The sequence below is a fragment of the Sinohyriopsis cumingii genome, chromosome 10 (genome assembly GCF_028554795.1).
Source record: "Sinohyriopsis cumingii isolate HCF-2022 chromosome 10, ASM2855479v2, whole genome shotgun sequence".
NCBI classification, from domain to species: domain Eukaryota; kingdom Metazoa; phylum Mollusca; class Bivalvia; order Unionida; family Unionidae; genus Sinohyriopsis; species Sinohyriopsis cumingii.
The window spans coordinates 63,498,601-63,523,798 of record NC_142970.1 but is presented as its reverse complement, the minus strand read 5'-3'; the positions used below and the strand labels follow the sequence as shown (position 1 = coordinate 63,523,798).

General features: G+C 34.7%; 1 protein-coding gene across 2 annotated transcripts in view; it reads left to right on the top strand.

The window, feature by feature from the left end:
* LOC149790263 (spermatogenesis-associated serine-rich protein 2-like) overlaps positions 1–25,198 on the top strand; it is a 154,350-nt gene that overhangs the window by 24,867 nt on the left and 104,285 nt on the right. The window contains exon 1 of one of the 2 annotated variants that reach the window (XM_089972304.1): positions 1,866–1,984. The exons of the other annotated variant lie outside the window; for it this stretch is intronic. Within the exon in view, the coding sequence (XP_089828430.1) occupies positions 1,957–1,984 (28 nt within the window). The 5' untranslated portion in view covers positions 1,866–1,956. Of the gene's footprint in view, positions 1–1,865; positions 1,985–25,198 lie in introns of those variants that run through there. 2 annotated transcript variants of the gene reach the window in all.

The following is a 25,198-nucleotide window of genomic DNA, read 5'->3' as shown; positions in this document are numbered from 1 at the left end:
GCATTATTTAAATTATATCAAATCAATTAGGTTTTACACTTGGTGACTTTCCTCGGTTATTAAATATTTATTATAGGATTTGCTTAGCTTTGGATCAAGGAAACATAGTTGGATCTGCTTTGTTCGATACAAGTAAAGTATTTAATCGTATTTTATTTTATAACTCATTAGTAAACTTAGAAATAGTGGCATTCATTGTACGTAACTGGCGTGAATGGAAAAGAAAAGATCATATCATTACGTGTATATATATATATATATATATATATATATATATATATATATATATATATATATATATATATATATATATATATATATATTCGTTCGTGGAAAATGCTAGTGATATACTTGAAATTGTAAATTTGGATATTCTAAAAATACATAACTATTGCCGACAGAGATGGTGACTTTTTTTGTCCATACAAAACATAACAAGTACTTAAGACACGAAAACATAATCCAAATAATCTTCCTGTACTTCAGCTGGCTGCCAAAAGTATCCAAGAAGTATCCGAACATAAATATGCAAGTATTATATCGTCTATTAACGCCACTTGACCTACTCATGTCATTCATTTGTCAGAAAAAGTCTGGAAGAAAGCGAACGATCTGAAAAGTTGAAACATAGTGTACATCGGTTGTTCTTGGGGGTGGGGGAAGACAGCAAAGAAAGTAGTTCTTATTTGACTATGCTGATTGGATCCAGGCTCGTAGTTAGCAAGTAAAGAACTATTGGACAAAAGAGGAAGCCGTCAGAAGACTGTCCTGGACAACTTTACGCAGAAAGTAGCGGAAGATCCTAAATTCTTGACGTTGCGCGCATACACTAAATAATTTGATTAAAATGGTGTTGCTCGCAAATCTGGCGAGATATTATAGCCCTGGTTGATGGCAACGAGTCATATACACCACTCGGACTCTAGATGCTTTTCAGCCGCCACTCTGCAGAACTAACCCGTATCAAATTCATTTCTGGTCTTGTACAATTAAAACGAGCAATACTATACCAGTGTAAATAATATGTAACCCATATGTTCAAAATGTCGAAATTTATCTGATCTGGACTATATTAAACCCGTTATTTCATCAATCCGATTAAAATTAGATCTCCGTACGTAGGACAGTGGATGTGAGACTTTAATCAGACTGGTAATTGCATCGTGTTAATACGCTGTTGATCATGTGGTTTAAGCTTAACATCGAGATCGAGAACCGACTTCAGTAGTTTAAATAACGATTTATTTTATATCATCTTTCCAGCAACGGGAAGTGTACGTGCGAGAGTATCGAAGCATCAGAACATGTTCTTTTAGAATTCTATAAATATACAACTCTAATATTTTGTGATCTTTTCACATTACAGTGAAAACTTTAGTTTTGACCAAGGCCAAGTACTCTGGTGAACTTATTAAACATATTTTGGCGGTGAAAAACTTCATAAAATTATCGATACACTTTTCTGATTAATACATGGACTGATGGATCACAAACTCACGTATACTTTTTTCTTATTAGACAGCGCTCGGACAAGAACTACATATAATAATATTGATTATGTAGATATTTATATATTAGTGATCTATCCACTTGATATCGTAGGTTAAATACTGATTTTGTTCGAAACTCTTTTGTAATAGGATATACTGTTTTCTACTAAAACCTCCGATATTGCATTGCTCTTGAATATATGTGCGAATATGTTTTCTTGAATAAATACTGTTCGAACTGAATTTTGTTCCTTTGCCCGTAATCATCTTTTATTCGTTTCTTTTATTTATTTTCACAAAACCAGTGTATATCCATATCTTTTGAGGTTAATTACTGTCACACGCGTGCAGATGTACTCATAAAGCTGACAAGCAAGAGGCATTCGGCTGACCTCAGGATCGTTCGGTTAAATCCGAAGTAAATAAAAGAAGGTGCATTTCCGGCAGACGAGAAGTTACTGACAGAATGGCAAAGAAAAACGTTGTCAGAAATGGTAAATATTCCGTATATGTTCAGGTTTGCAGACATCATTAACATTCTTCCGACTGGAATGTTTTAAATTTGTTAGCTCGTTGTTACTTGCTGAGTGATTTCTATCAATACGAAGTCTGTGAACTTAACGTGTTACTGGATTTAGCTTGCTGACCTCGTTCAGTGGGAAACACGTTTTGCAGTGGCTGAACGATTCGCATGTTCAGCATTGTTACTAATTGTCACTTAACACTGATGACGTGTTCTAAACAGCTGCTAACTTGTTTGTTTTAATATATTTTTTTATTGTAAGTATAAAAAAATGATCCCCGAAGTTCTTGAAACGGGCTGTTGTAAAGTTGGTTAACGTTCATATAGCGGTAATTTTTTTGGAGAGTTTAGCATAGTTAACCGTCATCGAATTTAGTAGCATTATTTCAAACAACATTCTTGATTCGTGTACATTTTCCCATTGTGGTATCCAATGATTCTTTATTCTTTTTTAACCTGTTTAAACGGGACACACCCAGTGTACAAAAACTTAGTTCAAATTGGCGGGTATAACTGTCATAAGGTAAACCAGTCCAGTGACCGCACCCGAAGGGTTCAGATCCGTAGTATTGCACAGCGACATAAATGATGGGAAATAATTATCCGTTTAATTGCTTTTTTTTTTGTTTTGTTTAAACAAAGATACAATTTTACCATTCCGGAGTATTTATGGGCGATTTTGTACAGAACATTATATCATTCTAATGTCAGCCTATTATTTAGCACATATTTGTCTTGTCATTAGTTGTATTCCTCTTACCAATCATTCAGTAAGGAAAGCAGTGATGCATATAGGATCCCAACAGAGGGGGACACTGTTCCCCCTCCCTGCAAATCGGGGGGAGGGGAGGCGCATGGATAGTGCTATAAAATGAGGTAATATTTGTTGCTTCAGCAATTTTGCCACTTAAGTTTACAGTCTGCACTTTAATATTATATTCTCTTTGTATTAATGCAATAAAAGTTTTATCATGTGTTAAAATAACTAGTGAGAGAATTAACATTTTTAAATATCTAGTTAACGATTCAAATTATGTACTTGTATAAATGTACTCTTTGTCATTATTTCATCCACACAAAAGTAAAATCTTATCATAGGGGTGATACTACATTTTCTGCGTGGCATATTTTGACCAAATTATGTGGGTGACTTGCATAGGAATCCCTCTGACACCTCCACCCGCTGTTCTAATTTTTAGCTTGAGAGGCTGAGTAGATCTTACAGATATTGAAGAAGTGGCATGCTCTGGTGACCCTTGGGAGTTGCCAACCCATTTAATTTTAGTAACCAGTCAGATAAAGCTTTGGATTTACTGTTAGGGCAGTTATCACTAGAAAAATGTTCCATATGACGTTTTTCATTAAGTGTAAAAGTTGTAATTTAAGTAACAAATAGAAAGGTTGGCAAATCATTACCTTATATCTGTCCATCAGTTCTTCATTATATCAGAAATTCTGAGTTGAATCAGTTTAGTATTGTTTAGTATTGTTTAGTATGAACTAGATAAAACATAGAGTTGAAAAAAAAATCAGGGTGGATGAACAGGTGGGCAGTGTCACTAACAAAGTCACATAATATTTTTTTAACCAAATGTTCACAATCTTAAAGCTGCATAACCTTTTATCTTGGTAAATCTTGCACAGAGGTCCACAAAATTACACTTTTTACGAACTGCTTCACTAGCCTTGTGGTTAGAGTGCCTGCCTTGGATGCAGGAGGTCATGGGTTCGATCCCCGGCCGAGTCATACCAAAGACTTACAAAAATGGTACTAACAGCTGCCTTGCTTGGCGCTCAGCATTAAGTGGTTAGTGTTAGGACTGGTTGGCCTGGTGTCAGGATAATGTGACTGGGTGGGGACATCATGCTCCATGTATGCAGCATGATGCCACAGTGCTAGATATCACTATAAACTGTTATGCTGCAGACATTGCAGTGATATGACTGAAATTTTTTTAAAGCTACGTTTAATACAAATCCAAATCCAACATTTTTAGGTTTTAGATTGCAAGGTAACATTTTTTACTATAAAATATATATGCTATTTCACTTATGTTCAGGTTTTTATTTATATGTTAGTATATTCATAAAGTTTATATTTTAGCTGTTGTGGACCAGTTAGTGAAAAAATGAGACAGTTTCATTACCATATTCAGAGCTCCATATAGGCCTTTTGGAGTGAAGGACTCCTTCTCCAGAGATTTAGGGTCCTCATAATATCAAAGGGAGTCCATTCCTGGACATAAAATCATGAACACAACATTAAAGGGAAATTAAGTTTAGTAAGTCTTGACTGTATGAACTATCTTATTTGCCATAATGTAAACTTTATCTTTTACATTTTTTACAAATATTGTTTTTTCTTCTGTTCATGTATTGATTGTTGTTAACTGAGTGAACCAAGGGGACACTTTAACCACCACAAACTACCAGTGTTCCCCATAAATTTAACAACTTCCCTTAATTTATCAGGATCATTATGGAGAGACAGAGGTACTAAAAATGTCATTATTTCTGTTGCCAATAAGGATCTTTACAATTGGTTGGTAAAACAGGATTCAGAAAACTGAGGAATTATTGACTGTGTAGATGATGCAGCCTTAGAACATTGAGTGTCCAAGACTAGCATTTAAAGGTCCACGATGTGCTAGAAACACTACCAAAGAGAACTCTGCATATTTATCAGATGATCAATCAATCTATCCATTACATGCCATAATTACAGAAAACTATATTAAAAATGTACATTTATTTTTGCTACTTACCAGGATCTGTGGTTAAATTTCTTGTCACAAATCGGCTAAATCCATGTGGATTAATAATTGGTAGGAGAGCATGGACGCAAAACACACTGATAAATTATTTAATCATAACACTCACTTCAACTGGTTTATGTGTCTGTCTTTTGCTGAATGGTCGTTACGACCACAAATGAAGAATGCTGTAATATATCACTAATTCTTTTTTTTTAAATTTGTAAAGTTCTGTTGATTTGTCCGTTTCTGGTGCAACATGTTAAAGTTTGACAGAATCCCACTTCTTTAAAATTTGTCAGTCATATAACATCTATGAGTAACATCAATATCTGGCACCATTTTCCTTTTTCAATTTAGACTGGACCACTAGGTATGGGTGTATCAAAATATTATGAATGTGTGACACATGGTTTCATATTCAAGAAACCCCTCTGTTTTCTTGGAACCGTTTCATGTACATTTAATATAAATAGAAAATAAGGAAATTAAATGGAGGGCTAATGATGGATGAATGTGCAGCAGCCAATAGTTACAGCTCCTGATGTCATTGATCTGAACTTTGAAATTTTTTTTTTTTTTTTTTTTTAAATTGTACCTGCTTGCCCATTTATATACCCAGATTATTAGCAACTTGCGGTACCTGTTTAGATCTTTAATAATACCTCAATCAATACATTCTCAAAGACAACAAAGTAGGTAAAATGTAATTGGAGAACCAGTACTGTATTCTCAGTGTGGTTGTTCATTCCAATTCAACAGAAAAATGAGAAATACATTAGAATTTTGGTTCTGTTACAATAAATAAACTCTATGGACATGTAAAATTTGTTGATTTCAGCATGAATATTCTCTGAAAAAGCACATAAATGTGTGTGCAAGGCACTATATTGCTCTTTGTCGCATTACTTATTTTAATAAGCTGCTTTTGTTGTTGTCCTAAATGTTGCTCATAGGATCATAAGGGGGAAGCAGACACTGTCTTCTGTTCTGTGAATTTTCAGGACACATAATTTTGGAGGGACAGATGAACCAATTAGTATGTGAGGTACTAATAGTGTTATAAAATGTTTGCTTTGACAGTTTGCCACCATAGCTTTGTAATCTGTACTGTTTGGCCAAAGGGGAACTGCTCAATATTTGCTGAAGACTACATTAGTAATGTTGGCGCCCCGAGTGGTCTAAAGCGCTCTTCATTATGGATCACTGCCATCTCACCTCTGTCTGCGTGGGTTCGAGTCTCGGATTCGGCTAATGTGGGTATGTGAGAAAGCTGGCCAGTAGCTTCTCGTGGGTCGGTGGTTCTTTTGGGGTTTTTCCCCCGAGTTCTTCCTCCACCATTAATACTGGCTGCCATGTGTAGCCTATCATGTGCTGAAAAATGGCGTTAAACCCTACAACATCAACAACAATTAGTAACGTTACAGATCTGTTAAAAAGTTCATAAGTTAACCTGTTGGTGAACAATTAAAATGTTTTTGGTAATCCCTTGCTTAGTTTATACCATTGAAATTGTATTTGTATTGAAAAGCCAATAGTGTGTTCATATTTAACAAGATTTTCAGCTGAATATCATGAATGGCCAGTTGAACTTTGTATTCAAAGTGTTGCCTGTTGCACATTCATAACTATTATATTCGACTCTCCTGAATGCCTGTCTTTTTTTTTTATAAAATTGCTTGACCATTGTATTTGCACCAAATTTGAAACACTTGACAAGATTTGATGAAGTTTGAACTTTTTTAAACCGCCTTTTTAGAGGTTTATATGGTCTGCACCTGAAACTTTCACCGTTTCTGACTATAGCAAAGACCACTGAACAATTTTGTTCTCAAAAGAAAAGTTGGTCAGTGGTTACCGGTTTGAACAAATTTGGCATAAATTACAGTTGTTTTGCATCATAAAGCCATACAGTTTACTAGTGCCTCAGTTACAATGCAAGTACAGGGGTTTCACAGTTGCAACGGAGTTACTGGTCATAGTGCCTAAAATTACCTCCCTTAGCTCCAATGCACATGCCCACAAAAAAAATTTCAGTTCCGGATAGTTCATCGTTCTACACTTGGTTAGCGATACATAAAGTCAACAAAGGAGGGAATCTTAGTTGTACTACAGATCATTATGGTTAAACCAATGAATCAGCTATATATGTCAAACATCTTTTGTTCATACTAGGAGAATAATTATAGTCATTAAATCAGATAATTATTATCAGTGTCCATACTTACATTATATCAGAGAATTAAATAATATTTACTTTCCATACTTAAATGATATCAAATAATTAAATTAAATACACTGTCCATTCCTATAATATAGATTTATTATCCATAATTTCAGATACATTTCTAGGAACATTTCACTTTGCTCAGATTTTAAACATTTATTGCATATTTTTGGCTATATAACTTTTAACGAAAACCATCTCAACAATTTGAAATTTTCATATGTTGATATATCCTTCTGTCTCATTTACTTTCGCAAGGCAAATGGTTCATTTATAACACGAGTTAAGAAAGTTATAACACAAGTTCGATAAGAAAATTATAACACGAAATCGATATGTCAGCTGATTTGTAATGCTGAATATTTTAAACCATACAAGTTTTTTTAATATATATATGTAAATGGAACTCCGTATTTTAATGTATTCAGAGGAAATTAACAAAGCAATAATTACATTAGCTATCATAATGATAAAGGAGTTTAATTAATGCAGACGGAATATTTATTCATATTTGGGTGTAAATATCATACAATATTCAGATTAAATAACATGCCCAATGATGTTTTTTTTTTTCGTTTCATTTTCTTTTTGACTTTTGAAACTTCAGGTATTAGACAGTACATGCAATAACTTTCAGCATGATTTTTCTTTGCTTGTTTTGCTTATGCTGACACGTAATAACTCTCAAATTTGATGGGGTCTTTAGACAACATTTCTGTTTGCCACCAGCAAATTCATCTAGAACAGCCTTCTTAAAATTAGTTTAATTCTGTTTAACTTTCCTTGTATGAAATATGTAAGTTTTAAAGATCCAATTATTTTACAGATTCCGTCCTATTTGGTTCGCCTTTTAAATCAATATTGATCCATGTTAGCAAATGTAAAATTGCAAATTTTATGATTTAAAAAAGAGACTGCTTGTAAGAACATGCTCTACAATTTAAAAATAAATTGATACTCACAAATGTCATATTTGTTGTCTTTATCTGTCAGTCATTCTTTCTATCTTAGCATCATTTTATACTTGTTTTTAACCAGACGTATGTTTATGTAATATAAGAACATGCATTGATTCGAGGATATACATACCCATGCACCAGATGAAAGGAGACAGACAGGCAGATAATTGAGAGCCACAAATGTCCTATACATACATAGTGTGTCTAACATTGATATTTCTCCAAATTGTACACTTTTGCACAATAAAATAATACAAACTAGAGCATAAGGATAGTAATGGAAAGAAAATAAAGTTCTGAAATGGGCAGAGAATATTTATTTGAAAGCTGGGAGCAGCGCAAGTTAGAGAAGAAAAAAAACAGAAAGATGTAAAAACAATTGATAAAATATTGATAGAATTTCTTTTTAACCCTTTACCTCATAAAGCATAGTTACAAAGTGCAGCGTGCTATAAATAGAACACCTGTTACCTGGTCGACTCCATACGCATAGGCCTGCCTGTGAACTGTTAAGCAATGTAGTGTATATTAGGTTTAACAGCAATTTTACATTTTTGGTACACATCTGTTATATGTGAAAAAATTTAAGAGCAAAGTTTGATTGTTATAGCTGTGTAATTATTTTTCACGGAAGAATTTTTTTATATGCTTTAAAATCTTGAGAGAACTTGTTCACCGTCATGTCAGTGAGGCCGCATGACCAGCCATAGCTGCCATTTCTCATACTCGAAATTTACAAGTTTTTTGTCTGCATCTATATCACTAAGTTATCTGAATTTGATAATTTATAAAAAATAATTGCTGCCTACATCAATATCAGAGCCTTTATCTAAGTTATTGAATCTTTCATAGTTGTGATTCTAATCGTGAAAACTTTGTAAGTAATGAATGAAATCTGCGACGTCCATTTTGGAGAGTGGAGATTACGACCCAGTTACTTTAAATAGCAGATATCGACCAGAGCATAAACAGTGACCACGTGATCTGACGTAATTGTCATTTGCAGAAATGAATGTAGTATCTAATGGGGGAGGGGTTTCCCCGAAGGTGACGCTACAAAAACCAGCTCAAAATGGCTGCTGTTTACAGCAGGCATCAAAAGGCGCTTCCATGCGAATGGAGTAGAGGCGTCTAAAGACGCTTGCATGAGGTAAAGGGTTAAGATAGTGAGATATCGATCCTGCTTGCATAATGTGAGTGGTCTATCACATTTTCTTGATATACATCTGCCATCTTAATTGACTGAACTATCCGGAAGTGAGCTGCACCGAGATATGCCCTTTGGTGTTTTCAAGGGGAGATACTAACCGTGAAACCCCCAATACCCATGAATACCATTCATTTGACTTAGATTTGTTTATGTAATTTCTTTGACATAATTGAAACCCAATGACAGTGTTTATATTAGTCTAAAGATTATTAAACAAATGTTTCTTTGTTTGCATGCACTATTGTCACATGGACTTTTTTGAGTATCCCTTGGTGCAAGGCAGTTTACTTTTATGACTCCTGTGAGCATAAGTATTCCACCATATAACAATTAAAGCATTCACAATTCAGACAACCGAGGATAAGATGTACTCACCAGCAGTATGAGTCCAGCTGAAAACTACACTGACCCAGATCTGATGTTGCATAATGCCCAGGTAGATCTGGGTCTGTGCAGTTTGTTAGGAGTAGTCAGTAGAACAAACAACGTAGACCTTGGTCAGCTGGTGCATTATGCAAAAGCAGGTAACAGTCTGTTTCTAGTTGGGCTCAACTTATAAGTGGGTATATTTAGTAAATACAAGGGGTTATATCATGCTGAGGCAAAGAAATGATTTGCCTAGAGCCAGCCAGCATGGGTTGATGTAAGGCATAATGTACACCCTCCCCTGCACCATTCTGACCATAAATACAATATACTAATCAATGAGTCGCCATGGCTTTGTGAGAATAGACATATTTGATATTATGTGTAAAAATATTGAGTTAAAACGAGCTTAAAGAAACAAGGTTCTTTTATTTACATAACATTTAGACTGAATGGAATCAAATTTTGTTTTCTTTACCACTGAAGTGTAAATATCCGTTGGTTTAATAGTAACTTAGTGGATACAAACTTTTCAGTAAAGTTAAATGTAAATGGATTCAGAAAGTTGTCCTGTGAAGATTTTCCATTCTTCACATTTAAATGGATGAAAGGGTTGGCTTTTTAAACTTGTTTGTTTTTAAATTTTGGCTATCCAGCTTCGAGAGAGCACTTGAGATGAAATACATAGGATTACTACTCTGCTGTCTTTAGCACTTGATTGTGACATAGTCTACCAAATAAAATGTTCATGTTTTGTATACTGACATACTAGGGAATGAATGTGGATCAATTATGTTAACTAGGCAGAAATACATGCAGATTATACTATATTTGTTTGTGTGAAACATAATTTCAACTGAAAAAACTGGACCAGATCTACCAGCGTATAACAAATAGATGGCAGATCTGGGTATATACAGTTAGCTGTGTGTTACACGCACATGATGCTTGTGTGAAATGTGCATTCAGCTACAGTGTGTAGATCTGGACTGGCTGGCACATAAGATACTAGTAGTTGAGGGCCTGCTTTATAATTCTCTCTACTTGTAAATTCATCTAAAAAAATCTAAACCCTGATCTACCAGCACATAATGAAACATTGCCAGGAAAATATGGGTATACAGTTGGTTTTGTGTTATACATACATTAATACTACTGCCATACAAAGAATATGAGGCATTTGCACTTTTCAAAGATACTGTTAATGCATGGTTTTGTAAATGTGCTGACTCATGAATTAGCTGGAATAGCTACATGTTATGTCAAAGTTTGCTGTAGGAGTGAAACATTTATAAAAAGCAGCAGGTCTTGGAGAGACTTGGGTGTCTACATTACTTCCTTTCAAGAAAACAAGGTGATTGTGTTTGTGTGTGTGTGTGTGTATATATATATATATATATATATATATATATATATATATATATATGTCCCCAAAGAATTGTGAACTGCAGTCAGATATTTTATCAACAGAGATGTTTCTAGTCAGTTCCTCATGCCTTTCACCACCAACCGTCTCCATAACTTAATTCTATTATACAAAAGTGTTGTCTTTTAGTTGAATTTCTGAATCATTAGATATGTATACAAAATCCTTCTTGGGTTTTCCTAAAATGTGGCTTGAAATGCATTTGTCAGTTTTAATTTTCCATGTCAGCTGTACTGATAAAATAAGCTATAATTAAGTACATTTCAGTAGGGATTTTGTGACCTTTTTCTTTCCTCTTTCTATGACTTGGCTCTTGGAGATCCCTCTTTATTGATGAAATCAAAATGGCCTGTTCTCAAACTTGGTTGAGGTAGGGAACCATTTAATCCCCTGGTGGGGGTTACTTTGAGGCTTGCTGATCATAAAGTAAAGTCTACACTGAGAGGTTAAATTGTGTGTGTCCAGTTGATGTGATTAAACTGGTATCTATGCATTTGCTTCAGGATGATGGAGTTGAGTCAGTTTCTGTATAAAAATATTTTTGTTAATGTTTGAGGAAAGACTGAACAGAATGTTTTGAAATAAGTTTTAAATCATAAAGTGTGTATGTGGTTTGCTTCAGTATTTACATTGTATATTTTCGAAAAATGGGATCCTTTAGAAACCTATTCTAGTGTAAACTTGGTACAAGAAAATGGGTATTTATTTCATGCTAAATATGTTTTGATATGTCATCCTGTCAAGTCAAGTTAAAAATTTAATCTTTCTTTGATAATATTTAGTTTAATTTGATGGTCAGACAATAGTTGTTTAGTAATGTCACTATTGTTACAAGTCTATGCGCTTAAAATAAGGACCGCTCCGGTGGCCTAGTGGTTAGAGCGTCCGCCTCAGAAGCGTAAGGTCGTGGGTTCAAAACCCAGCAGAGTCATACCAAAGACTTACAAAAATGGTACTAACAGCTGCCTCGCGAGACGCTCAGCCTGGTGTCAGGATAATGTGACTGGGTGGGACATCATACTACATGTCTGCGGCATGATGCCCAAAAATTGTTAAAGCTACGTTAAAAATCCTAATCACACACATCACACTCTTAAAATAAGTAACAGAAAAGAGTGAAGACAACAAGCTTTGTAAAATTTAACAATTTATTTCCCAAGAATACAAAGGCAAAAATGAGAAAAAAAGGAACTTACTACATTGCGAATCAAATCCAAAAAATAATCCAAGAATTAAAGACACAAGTCCTAGTAATTAAAAGTCCTGAATAAAACTCAGTTCAAGTCCTGAAATGATCCAAAATGTAAGACGATGATGTGTCTGTTATGGCCTGCAAAGTGCTGATGTATCAACAGTCTCTTGTTGAATCACAGAAATATTATTCCAGGTTTGAATTCAGTATAAATTCCATGTGTTTATCCAAGAATTTTATCAGAGCACTTTTGAATTCAGTAATTTGAAGAAATGAAAATTCAGCCCAAACTGGTCACAATATAATACAACTTAAAAGTCCAGATGTTAAAGCACGACTGGCAAAATCCTCAGTCACAAGGTAACACATGTATAGTTCTCTGCTTGACTTCAGGTCACAGTTAGCATTTTCTAAAAACAACCATTACCTAATGGAAAATAACCTCATAGAATGATCTGATGAGCCTTGGTTTTTTTTACAACACAATGGCCTATAATATTCACTTAGGAATCTCCAAAACCCTGACTCTGATCAACATATGTCTCCTCTTTTGTTTACCTGAATAATAATCCTGATAATAAGCTCATACACATAGAGAATACTGAAGCTATTATTAGTTGTTTACATAAATGAAGTTAAAAAAAAGGTCAATCAGGTCGAGCAGAAATTAACTCAGTTTTGGACATTGTCAAGTCCAGCAAACAATGTTACATTACAATAACATGTAATGAAATAAAAAATATTAAAACTAACAGACAAACAATTAAATGAAATATACATAACACTTTGTCCAATTTAGAGTGAGTTTGAATACTCAATCATGACTGTAGACACTAATTTGATGATTGAACTTTTATATCCTAATATTTACAAAAGCCCAAAGGTAGTTTCACTCCTTCTACAATGTACATTTTGATTATAAGGTAAGGTCAGTGCCCTTGTATGAGTTTAAGCTGAACAACTATTTATCAAGTCTGAAATGTATTTCTTAGCATTATTAATATTTCATAAGGATATTAAGTGGAGGACAAGGTTTTGTATGCTGGAAGCAGTTTTGTTATTATGTAGAGTGAGGCCGATGGGACCTGAAACTTTTCAAGTCACATTTGGTGTATTGGTCCATTCATATGCTGGTCCATCAATTGGTTTCCCTTCTTAACTCAGCTGATGCCATTTGAGAAAACTATATTTTGCATGATGTTTTACAATGATCACTTTGTTTTATTTTTAGTGATGGCACATTAAAACAGGCAAGGCTATATAATGCCAAGCCAGTTAGAGTAAAATGCCTTGCCTAGAGACACACCATTACAAATGGCTCAAGTTGGTCTAATCAGGAATCAAACCTGTAACCTTTGGCTTGATAGTCAAGGGATGCAGACCACTGGCATTGCCGCTACAGGGATTATATTAGAGGACAACAAATTTCTAAGCTTCCAGATGTGGCTCCTGTGGTGGGTGTGATTGGTGTTGGTGGATTTCATATCTGATAATAAAAATGTTGACTTTTGTGACAGATTTAGATAGTGCACTCATATTTGGTATGATTGATGAGAGTATGATTGATGAAAAAGAACATTAGAGTTGGCTAGTGTCAAAACATGCCATGGATCGCCTTACATCATCTCTCATTAAGGAGAGGAATAGCTGTATGTGCTTGTGTATAAATCAGATTCAGGATAGACCCAGATAGTCCATTTGATGACCCATAAGCAATGGTACATCTGAGTCACTGCGCTTTGCAGTTGGAACCTGCTTATGCTTGAATAGATTTGGTACTTCATGTACATTATTACTCCACTGATAAGCCGAGGCTCTCTTGCCTGGTAAATATAGTTAACTCCTGTCTTATAAGTACAGTTACCAGTCTGAAAGAAGTCATGTAATGAAATGTTGCATATTATGTAGCACATTGCAAGGCTTCTTTTTCATATATATATATATATATATATATATATATATATATATATATATATATATATATCAACATGAGCTTTCAGATTTTCACTCACAACTCTTGACCTTCCAATTAACTGTAAAACAAGATGACATCCAATGGAAAACTCTTATAGGATATTTAAGTTTTCCATTGGATGTTATCTTGTTTTACAGTTAATTGGAAGGTCAAGAGTTGTGGGTGGAAATCTGAAAGCTCATGTTGAAGATGTATCAACCAAAATTATCACATATGCTTGTACATTCCTTCCTATTGGCTGGAGATATTTGGTCTCAGTCCTAAACGACTCCAGTGTCAAATTTCTTTGTGATACTAATGACTGTAGATGCAGAGTACAAAAGTAAACCCATTTGGCCACTAAATACATGTATTTCAGGATTTAACATAACAGAATCAGACAGCTCTTGTTCCTTTTTTTGATTATGCACTCTTGCCATTCTCTACCCCATATATTAATTATAACTTCATTTTTATTAATTGTGGAAGTTTTAAAAGTTAAGTTAGCATGAAGTGGTTCTTGACTATAAAGCCCTTCAGCATATACCGCTGCAAAGAGGGGCTCGGATCATTGCTTAATATTTACCTGTCATACATGTATATAATGACTACAAGGGAGGACTCTTTTTTTCCTTTTTCTCACGCGATCCATTTAAGAATAAACAGTCATTTCAAGCTACATTTTGCATAGCTTAATAAATTTGGTACTGATGTTTAGCACAGACATTCGACTTTATGCATATCCAAAGTTTGGCTTACTATCGTACCCTTAACAAATGCCAGACTATTTTGCCACGCTACTGCTCGATATGGCTGTGATCACGTCCGATTAATATGCAAGTGAAATCCCTCTGAATGGAATACTGTCCTCTCATTGATTAAAAGAAATTGATGTCCTGCATTTATTTATAACTTAATTTCAGTTGGCCAATGAGATGGTAGTATTCCATTCAGTGCGTTGTTCTTGCATATTAAGTGGGCTTGATGTATCTATAGACATGGGACCCATTTGTTTGAATTTTGTTTTATCATTACTGCTGGAATTTATCTCCTGGATGCGGGTAATTAACTCTGCACTTCTTATTTCATGTTCATTGTTGTATTTTTTCATTTTTCACAGCGAAATTGAGCTGACTTTTTGCTTGAACCTTTTTGAGATACTGAAGTTTCTCAGCTGTCCTATATACCTCAATTGGATTCACTCCCTCCGGTGGTCTAGTGGTTAGAGCATCCACCTCGGATGCGGGAGGTCGTGAGTTCGATCCCCAGCTGAGTCATACCAAAGACTTACAAAAATGGTACTTGCAGCTGCCTCACTTTCCACTCAGCATTAAGGAGGTTAGTGTTAGGACTGGTCGGCCTAGTGTCAGGATAATGTGACTGGGTGGGACATCATGATACATGTCTGAGGCAGGATGCCCCAGTGATAGACATCACTATAAACTGCCGCACTGCAGAGATTGTAGTGATATGACTGAAAAATTGTTAAAGCTACATTAAAAATCCAAATCACACACACACACGCACACTATTGGATTGATGGCCATATTCAGTTTTTAAAATGGACAACACTTTTTTTTTGGTTCCTAGTAGTGAGGGATCACTGCAGGTGCCAAAACAAGGGATTAAAACAAGGACTGAGGGACTGCAAATGTTCTTGCTGAAAAATCAACTTTCTAATTATTGTACATTTTTTCAAACAATTTTAATGATTTAATTGCATTTAATCTGTTATATACTTCGAACTTTTACAAGTTGTTAATATTAGGTTCTTGTCTTTTAATAAAATTCTTAGAACCTAAAAGTAATTCATACTAAGGACTTCTCTGTTAATAAAAATTCTTAGAACTATTTAAAGTAATGAATATTTGGGACCTGGCTTGTCTTTAATAAATTTTTTTACATGCCCACTCTTGATCCCATTTTAATGTCCTGCAAGCTCTGCTTATCTAATGAACAGAATATTGCAATGCATGTGGGGGGCCCCGATTGGCTGAGTGGTCTGCGTGGGTTCGAGTCTCAGATTCGGCCAATGTGGGTGTGTGAGAAAGCCTGCCAGTAGCTTCTCGTGGGTCGGTGGTTCTTTCTGGGGTTTTCCCGGGTTCTTCCTCCACCATTAATGCTGGCCGCCATGTATACCCTATCGTGTGCTGAAAAATGGCATTAAACCCCACAACAACAACAACAGCAGCAATGCATGTGAACTTGCAGAACTAGTATACAAATTTGAAGAAGAAAAACATTTTTATGGTAAATTTGCAATAAAATGGTTTTGTTTACCAATATTACAAATGACTTTATCTAACTTAATGCTTCATTTTGTGGTGTAGGTGTTCTTTTTTGACGGTGTTTATTGATTTCTTTGGGTTGACTGACCATGTTGTTATAGCCTGGATCTGGCAAATATTAAACATGAAATTAATGTATAAAAGAAATGGAGATTTGAGCCGAGATACATAATAGAACAACACGAGCCCAATGTATACGGATTATAACAATCTAATTAGATCAACAAAATAAAATTGTACAAAACTAATTGTAGGATGCACCTCTGCTTGAAAAATGACTTAAAGTTTTGCAATGCAGTTAGCAGTTCCATTTTACTTAGATACAGCAAGTTTCATTTTAAGTGAGAAAAATGAACGCAAGCACCTGAATGGAGATGAACCACAAATGGTCATTTGCAAAACACAATTGCCACAAACGAAACTATGCAAAAGAAATTATTTGTGTAATCTGATGGTATTCTTTGAAGAAAACTCCATAAAAACATCAGCTCAGAAACAAATTTAAAGGTTGTAAAGGCAAATTTTTGTCAGAATATTAACTAGAAAGGCAGTTTTCATTGTAAGTATTGAATTGTTGCTTGTTGGGCTTTAATGGCACTTTTTAACACGTTATTGACTACAATGGGAGGTAAGTGCCTTACCCAAGGGTACACAGCTGACCTAAGCTGGCATGATCAGGTATCGTATCTGTGGTCCTTTTTCCAGCTGAACTACCATGACTCCCTAAATATTGAAATGCATGCATTCTGATTATTTGTTTGTGTGAATTTATAATACAGGATGTTAAATATATTAATGTCAGCAAGCACATTGTGTGTGATTGTATGTGTGTATGAGTGTATGTGTGAGTGCATGTAAGTGTATGTTAGTGTGTGTATAGATATATGCAAATTTGCAAGAACTTTAGATACATTCTTGTCATTTGAATATTTACAGATATTGTGGGATCTAAAGAAGCCATATTCTGAGTCTGTAAATCTAAGGAGTTTCAGGAATATTTGGCCAGTGTTGTGACATTAAGTTCTCTGATATTATATTCCTGATCTGTTCACTAATGATATCACAGTAGAATATGTCAGGGGAGAGCGGGTTCTATTCATAACCAGGCCACAGTTCAGTGTTAATTGATCTGCTTCCAGAGCCCAGTATTTCCAAGCATTCTTAGGCCTAGCTTAAAATGAGCTTTATTTCTTATTGATGATAATGACAGTGTGGTTTTCAGGTTCTTTCTCTCCAGCAGGGAAAGGTACAGTTCAGATGTTACATGAATGCCTTAGAATTGGTTGCTGACTTTCATTGTCAGCACTGATGCAGAATATGTTAAATTCATTTTATATGTGGTACCAATTTTGGGGAAAACAGTGGGACACCTGTATCAGTCAGAAGTGTAACTATGAATTGAAGTACATTATTATTATTATTATTATTATTATTATTATTATTATTATTATTATACATTTGGTTAAACAACAGAATGGACCCATCTCAGCACACATACATATTAACACTGATGAATGTAGAGTATTGTCTGTCATACCTGGATGGAACAGTGAGCTGACAGTATCATACCTGGATGGGACAGTGGGTTAACAGTATTATAACTGGAAGGGATGGTGGGCTAACAGTATCATAACTGGCAGGGAAATTGGGCTAACAGTATTATAATGAGAAGGGACATTGGGCTTGCATTATCATACCTGGATGGGATAGTATTAAAACTGGAAGGGACAGTGGGAGGGACATCATCATGTCTGGGAGAGACAATGGGATAATAGCATTATGCCAGGAAGGGGTAGTGGGATAACAGTATCAAAAACCTTGGCAGGACACTGAGACAGGACTGGAAGAAATACCCTGTCAGGGTTTCAAATATACGGTAGCAAGTAGCAAATTTTGCTACCTGTTTTTTTTATAAATTTCTTCATATGGTAAACATTCTGGTCAAACATGCCACCATGTATGGACTATCATAAGTTGAAAAAAGGCATTAAACCCCAGACAGCAACATTTTTTGAAAGAATGTCCTGTGATGTTATTTTTGATACTTGGTTTGCAGTTGACTGGATTAAAAATTAGGCACCTATAATTTTCTGCATGCTATGCTCTACCCAATACTAATCTTGTCTGTCGGAGATGCTTTAGGGGTGGGATGAAGTCTGCTGTGCAAATAAAATTTAATGCCACTTACCCATAATTTTAGGCAAATATATAAATGAAAAATTTGTATTTTATTAAAAATGCATTTATGTATTTTCATAAAAAGTAAACCATATATGCCAGAAAATTTCCATACTTTTGGAATTTATCTGCCTCTGGAGATTGTCCGTGATATTTGTATCAAGTTATAGGTTCCACCTAAAAATTTTTATCGTTTTATTAGGTCTGTGATAATTAATTGATAAATGTTTGGATTTTTCTGCTTTTATTGTAATTCATTCATCTTTATATATGCATTCCCATCAGATTTCATTTGAAGAACCAATTTCTGTCAGCCACGCTAGGGCTAGCTTAGTCGTTGCATTGCATTTAATGGAACACTTTTTGGCTTGGAGCATTTCATCCATCAAAGTACATGGCCTTAATTGTAAGGATATTATGCTTTTTGCTTTTAATGTTTAATTTGATATAATTTTTAAAGAATTTTACTTTCAAACTTTTATCATTTTTGTTTATGTTTGTTTGAAGGGTAAAAGCTTCATAAAGCTTTTTGTGCAATTTATATTCACATTTGTAAATAAAATCATCACTATATAGCCATTATTGTGCTGATGTGCCACTAAACTGAACTGTGCTGTGTACTCAAAGGTACAAAGAATAGTTTGTTGCTAATGATGAAGCACCTTGTATGTTAGGTAACCTTTTGACCTCAAATTGTATTTCATCTCATGCTGTCATGTTTTAGAGGGAAATACATGTGCAGCACTTTTATTTCCCATTAATAGCTGTAATGTAGGCCCTCTTACTGCACTTGTCCTACTATAGGACCAATTATAAGATATCCTTGGGTTGTAAACAAAATGCTTACAAATAGTACTTACAGGATGGGGTACATGTCAGGGTATCATTATTTTCATGATAATGGACATTTATGTTTAACTTATTTGAACCCTTTTCTAAATGGAAATTTGAAAACATTATTTGTTACATTATGGAGAGGAAATGGTAGCTAAGTGCCTTTTCCATATACATACTGAAGCAGCTGACCTGGCTTGGCCCATGTGGCTGACCCTTGGATTACAAGTCCAGTGCCCAAATAAGGCTTCAAGGTTTCCATTAGATGTAATTCTAGGTTGGCACAAAACCTGGCCCAGAAATAATTAACATGTGTCGTATGTCCAGATTTAAATCCTTTATTTGGTCAGTTTCAAGTTTTAAGTCCAACTGATATTTTAGCTGGTCAGACCTGATCTCTGGATTATAAACAAATTTATTAATCTAAGTTCTGTTAATGGAACCAAGGCTAGATGTTGTATTGATTTTGAGGCTGATCACAGGAATTAATAGGTGTTTACTAGAAATCTGAAAATTTCTGCAAAAATAAGAGTTTTGATGAGAAAAGATCTTTACATGGTTTTCACAGGGTAGGCAATAGATTTTTTTAAATAACGTTAAGAAATCCCAAATCCCATTAATGTGTCATATAATGCAAGAAGTATGCAAAAGGTTTATTTTTTATTACACTTACATTTGCCTTGGTAAACCACTTAACCTCTTATCATGATCACTTACAGCAAAACTTGACTACATATTCTTTGTAACTGGATGAAGCCAGATTGGGATTGGATTTAGCAAAGACAGCGAAATCAATTTTATGAATGAGGTGTTTATGTAGGCCAAAAAATGTGGTTTTAAAATTGGAGTAGGTAGGTAGGTTTTTTTTTTTAAATGTTACATTATATATATCATAATAACTAGTATATATAATGTACTAAGCCCATCAGGTACTGGGTCAATTAGATCAATACATTTTGTGATAATTTTGTTTTACATTTTTTTTTTTTTTACTCTGTAGGAAAAAGTGCTAGGGTCAGCAAAGAACATTAGAGATGGTCGACTGACTGGAAACACATTTTTGGGTTGATAATATCGTATAAATGACAGGTGAATGACTCTAATAACATGCTGGTGTACATTAAGTCCAATGACGGATTTACAGAATGATGTGCACCTAGTTAAACAGTTGATATTAGTAAGCGATATTGTTCCTAACTGGAACTAGTCAGAACATATTACTTCAGCAAGTAATTAAACAAGAATCAACACATGGAACTTAGAAACAAATATGACTGATATGAGGATCTATCATTATGGATGATCAGTGTGTAGAATTTACGCAACCATGAATAAGGTTTCATTCTGTCACCAGTGGTGATCAAAGTAGAATATACACAATCATGGTGGCCCCGATTGGCTGAGTGGTCTAAAGCGCTTACTGTTCTAGATCACTGCCATATCATCTCTGTGTGAGTTCAAGTCTCTGGCTTGGCTGAAGTAGGTGTGTGTGAAAACTTGCCACTAGCTTCTCGTGGGTCAGTGATTTTTTCAGAGGTTTTCCAGGTTTACTCATTGCCATGTACAACTTATCTTGTGCTGAAAAATGGCATTGAACCGCACAACAACAACAACAACACAGCCATAAATAAGATACGATTTTGTTACCAAGGGTGATCAAATTATAGAATTTGTACAGAAATTTAACAATATTTTATCAATCACCAAGGATACCATAGCATAAAATTTGTACAAAAATATGAATAATGTTTCATCTACTAGTAGGATATATGTATTGACACTGATATTGTATATTGATTCAAAAATAAAATGTGTGCATGTCATGTAGTCCAGTTGATGATCATGTTTTTCCAAGTTCCACAGCTCTTGTGGAAGTGTCAAGGAGCCACTATGCATGGCTTGCTCCTCCATATCTGCTGAAGGATTCCCCAAGAGCCTCCCTATTCCCTGCAGACCTATTGGTCCCTCACTGCAAGTAAACCAATACCATCCTCTGACCATGACAGCAGCTTACTCAAAACCCCAAAGACTTCTATGACTCCCCATCTAAAATCAGCTAAGAATATAATGACTAGGGCCAAGAGACATGGTTAAGTATGATGCAATTATGCATGCATGCACATGAATTCACTTCATAACATATTAAATAGTTTAATCAGCACTACTGTACAAGATTATTATTACTATAATCATATTTGTATATGAATATCACACAAAAATAATCTCACTGAGTTATAAGAAGTTGAACATTACTGATCCTTTAATACATGCAGCATATAAATGAATTCATTTTGTTTGTGCAGCTGTAAAATGGCTAACTTTAAACAGACTATAGTCTAACTGATCTGACTGAAAGTTTAGAATAAATTCTGGAACATCAAATATATCAATCAATTCTTCTATCACATAGCATGGATATAAAAAAAATTTAAATGTAATTTTGTATTTTTTTACATGCATCTACAGCTGAAGATTGCTCACTAAAAGTGGACAGCTTCCTGTTAAACTCATTGTGATGATACGGTCACATTTGGCTCTGAGTACCCTGGCGATGGTGAAATAATCAAGTTTCTCACTGCAAGCACTTTGCTTGTGCAGTCTTGGGCAAACTGAACTTAGTATTCGAAATAGCTAATGATGATATCAGATCACTCTTGGGTAACGCTGTATACTATAACAAAACCCTAGTACATTTTTTTCATATAAAATGCATAGACATGTGTACACATATGCAGATTCACACACTGAGAGTGAATATGTGTGCATTTGATAGCCAAAGTTCAACATTCTTGTGTCAATTATCAACTACATTTGCCTTCTTGTCAACGTAGAAAACATTGCAAATGATGTTGGCTGTCTTACACAGAGGTACTTGGCACCAACATGATATAAAATAACAAGTTTTATAAACATTCTCATACATATGTTTCATAAAGATTCTCGTACATTGTATAAAAAAATACAAGAAGAAAGGATTTTGTATACAAACTCAAAAAATCATCAATTTACACCTACCTGTGATTACATCCATATTGATATTTGCATTTTCAGTGACAATTGAAGGTAACCTAAGCATTATTTTAATATGGAGAAATTTAGCAGTGATCAATCACTCATCTGTACAAGTTGGACCTGTGGTAAATTGGAATTATGAGTCAGAGAATGTTACGTTTTGTGCGATATAGTGTTTCATCAGTGTTGTGTTCAGGCATTGAGATCTTTCAAGGCAACAATTTTATTGATGCAGTGTGTCATGGTAAAGTGAAAACACAAGCAGATTTCCATTTCACAAAAAAAGTTGTGCTTGCTTACATTCAGACAAAGCATTTTAAGTGTTTCTGCTCATTTCCACAAAGTTTAACAATGCGTGCCGTTGTAACCTATTTAGAGAGCACAGTTTAAGTGAGGTCATGTGTAATAACCATCCAACCAATCAAGAAGATTGAGTTTGATCTATGCTCTTGAGTAGTTCTCAAGAAATAGAGGTTTGAGTAAAAATAACTGAGCACAAAAATTTGTGAAAATTGCAGTGATGCTTGGAATTCTTGTTTCAAATGCAAAAGGTATATTTTTTGTGTGAAAGTAATGGAATACTTATATCTGCTGACAACTTTGATTTGGTGTGAGAATGTACACTGCTGCTATAAAGCTGCTTAATCTTGGAAGTATCTTGCAAAACAACACTGATATTTTCTGGCTGTTAACTTTCCACATATTTAAAGCCATTTTATATCAACCTATTTTAAAACGTGGGAGAGCTCATTGAAAAGTAAAACTTAAAATGACATCTAGATTGCCAAAGACTGTCAAGAAACCATTAAGTAATGCTGTGTTAGGTGCAAAACTCAAACCTTGTCTCATTATATATTTATCACAGGGACCATGCATTAGGAGGTTTTAAAACTTGCTGTCTTCACACCGAGCATATTATTTTCATGGTTTTAGTCCATTTAATAAGCATCAAGCTTGCATCAGGTGACAGTGGATCTGTTGAAAGTAATGTAACGGATAAGTGTAGTGTTGAGTAAAGTGATGGCAGGGAGGATGAATGCTTGGAACAAATTTTCTAAGCTTTTATTCTGTTATATATACACACCACATGAGAAAGGCCTATCCGGAAATGATTTTTGTAATTTCATTTAATCATCATTGCACTGTGCTTAAAATTTTGTTTTGTTGTTGCTGTGAATTTCATTAGGTGAAACCTTGTTGTAGCTAGAACACACATATGAAGTTGTTAACAAGGTGCAATGTACATGTATCTGCATACTAGAGAGTTAACTCCCTTTGTTTTTGTTTAAGGTACAAGGGATGGTTGTTTTACACAAATTATATTGAATGCTGCATCCACCTACCAGGACATAAAATTAATTTATAAAAAGCTCAATGCTTGTGAGGTCACAATGGTCCATTTTGGGTAGGCATAATAAAACAAAGCATAAGAATGTTAGTCCTTTGACCTTCCAAGTCAATAGCTATTATAGCAAAAGTTTATGTATCCCAACCCCAAATTTATACCTGCTTTTTTTATTTTTGACACCAACTGATGCTTGCAGTGTAAACACAGGCCTGTTTCCTAGGTGATAATTTTGATACACAGCTTGATGCTATAAAAAATAATTGCCATACAGGCCATTTTTGATATATTCTACTTGCCCGGAACCCATGTGAATACTGCTGTAGGTGGCTAGCTCTTCTTCCTAGTCTACCATTCGTCTTTCATTTGTGTAGACTGCAAAGTACTATGGGAGGTGCATATGCATCAAACAGTTTCAAGAAAAAGACATAAACCCCAAACAGCCAATTCACATTTATATCCATGTTTTAATTATTAAGCAATAGTAACTTAAAAAGTCGCAACATAACCCAAGTTAAGAAAATTAGTGGGGGACAATTTGTCATGATCCCCTGCCATTTTGAGAGGTCTTCACTGTGATGGTACATCTTTTGGTTGTGATGTATAATGCACATGTAAGATCCGTTTTTGAGGCTTGTTTAAGTCACACAGTTAAGTAATAAGACACCAAGCAAGCATAGTGGCAAGTTCCAAGGAAATTGTGCTGTTCTAGACAAATTTTAGCAGCTGCTGTACTCCCATCAGGCATGCTGATATTAAAACTCTTAGTTAGGCCTAAAAGAAAATACATGTAGCTTTGTTTTTGGTAGACTGTCTGACCCAATTTCTGCCTGCTGGCTCTATATATTTTTCCATCCATTTAAAAAAGTATGAATACATAATTTTATTTAAAAATTAGAAGAAAAAAAAGTATTTGACATAACATTAAGATGCTTGTTATTTTTCTAAATATTTTGAGGCCTCTGAAATAAACTAGAAAGCATGAGGATTAGCTAATTATAGCTTGCTCTCCATTTACAGCAGTTGGTTTAAAATGCCAATTATTTACATACATGTAATTATAATGAAAGCTTATATTGAACCATCAAATAATGTATTGTGAAGTAATACTGACAAGGACTTTTTTGAAGGAATACAGTTTTGATGTGCAGCAGTGTTCACTTACGTAAGGGGAGGGGAGAAGAGTTAATAATTTTTCCAATAATGGAAGGGATTCATTCTGGACTATTCCTTTCCATTATGACCCAGGTCCCTGTGGAAAAAGGGAGGAAAAAATCTTCCTTGACTGACCAGCCAAATGTTTTTTAACAATTAAACCAGAAACATATTATTTTTAGGTCTTATGAAATTTTTTAAAGCAAGATTTTACCAGAAAGAGAGTTTATACTTTTTGCTTCTGTGGGTAGCCTGATAAATCACCCAGCTCCCAGCTGATAAGGAG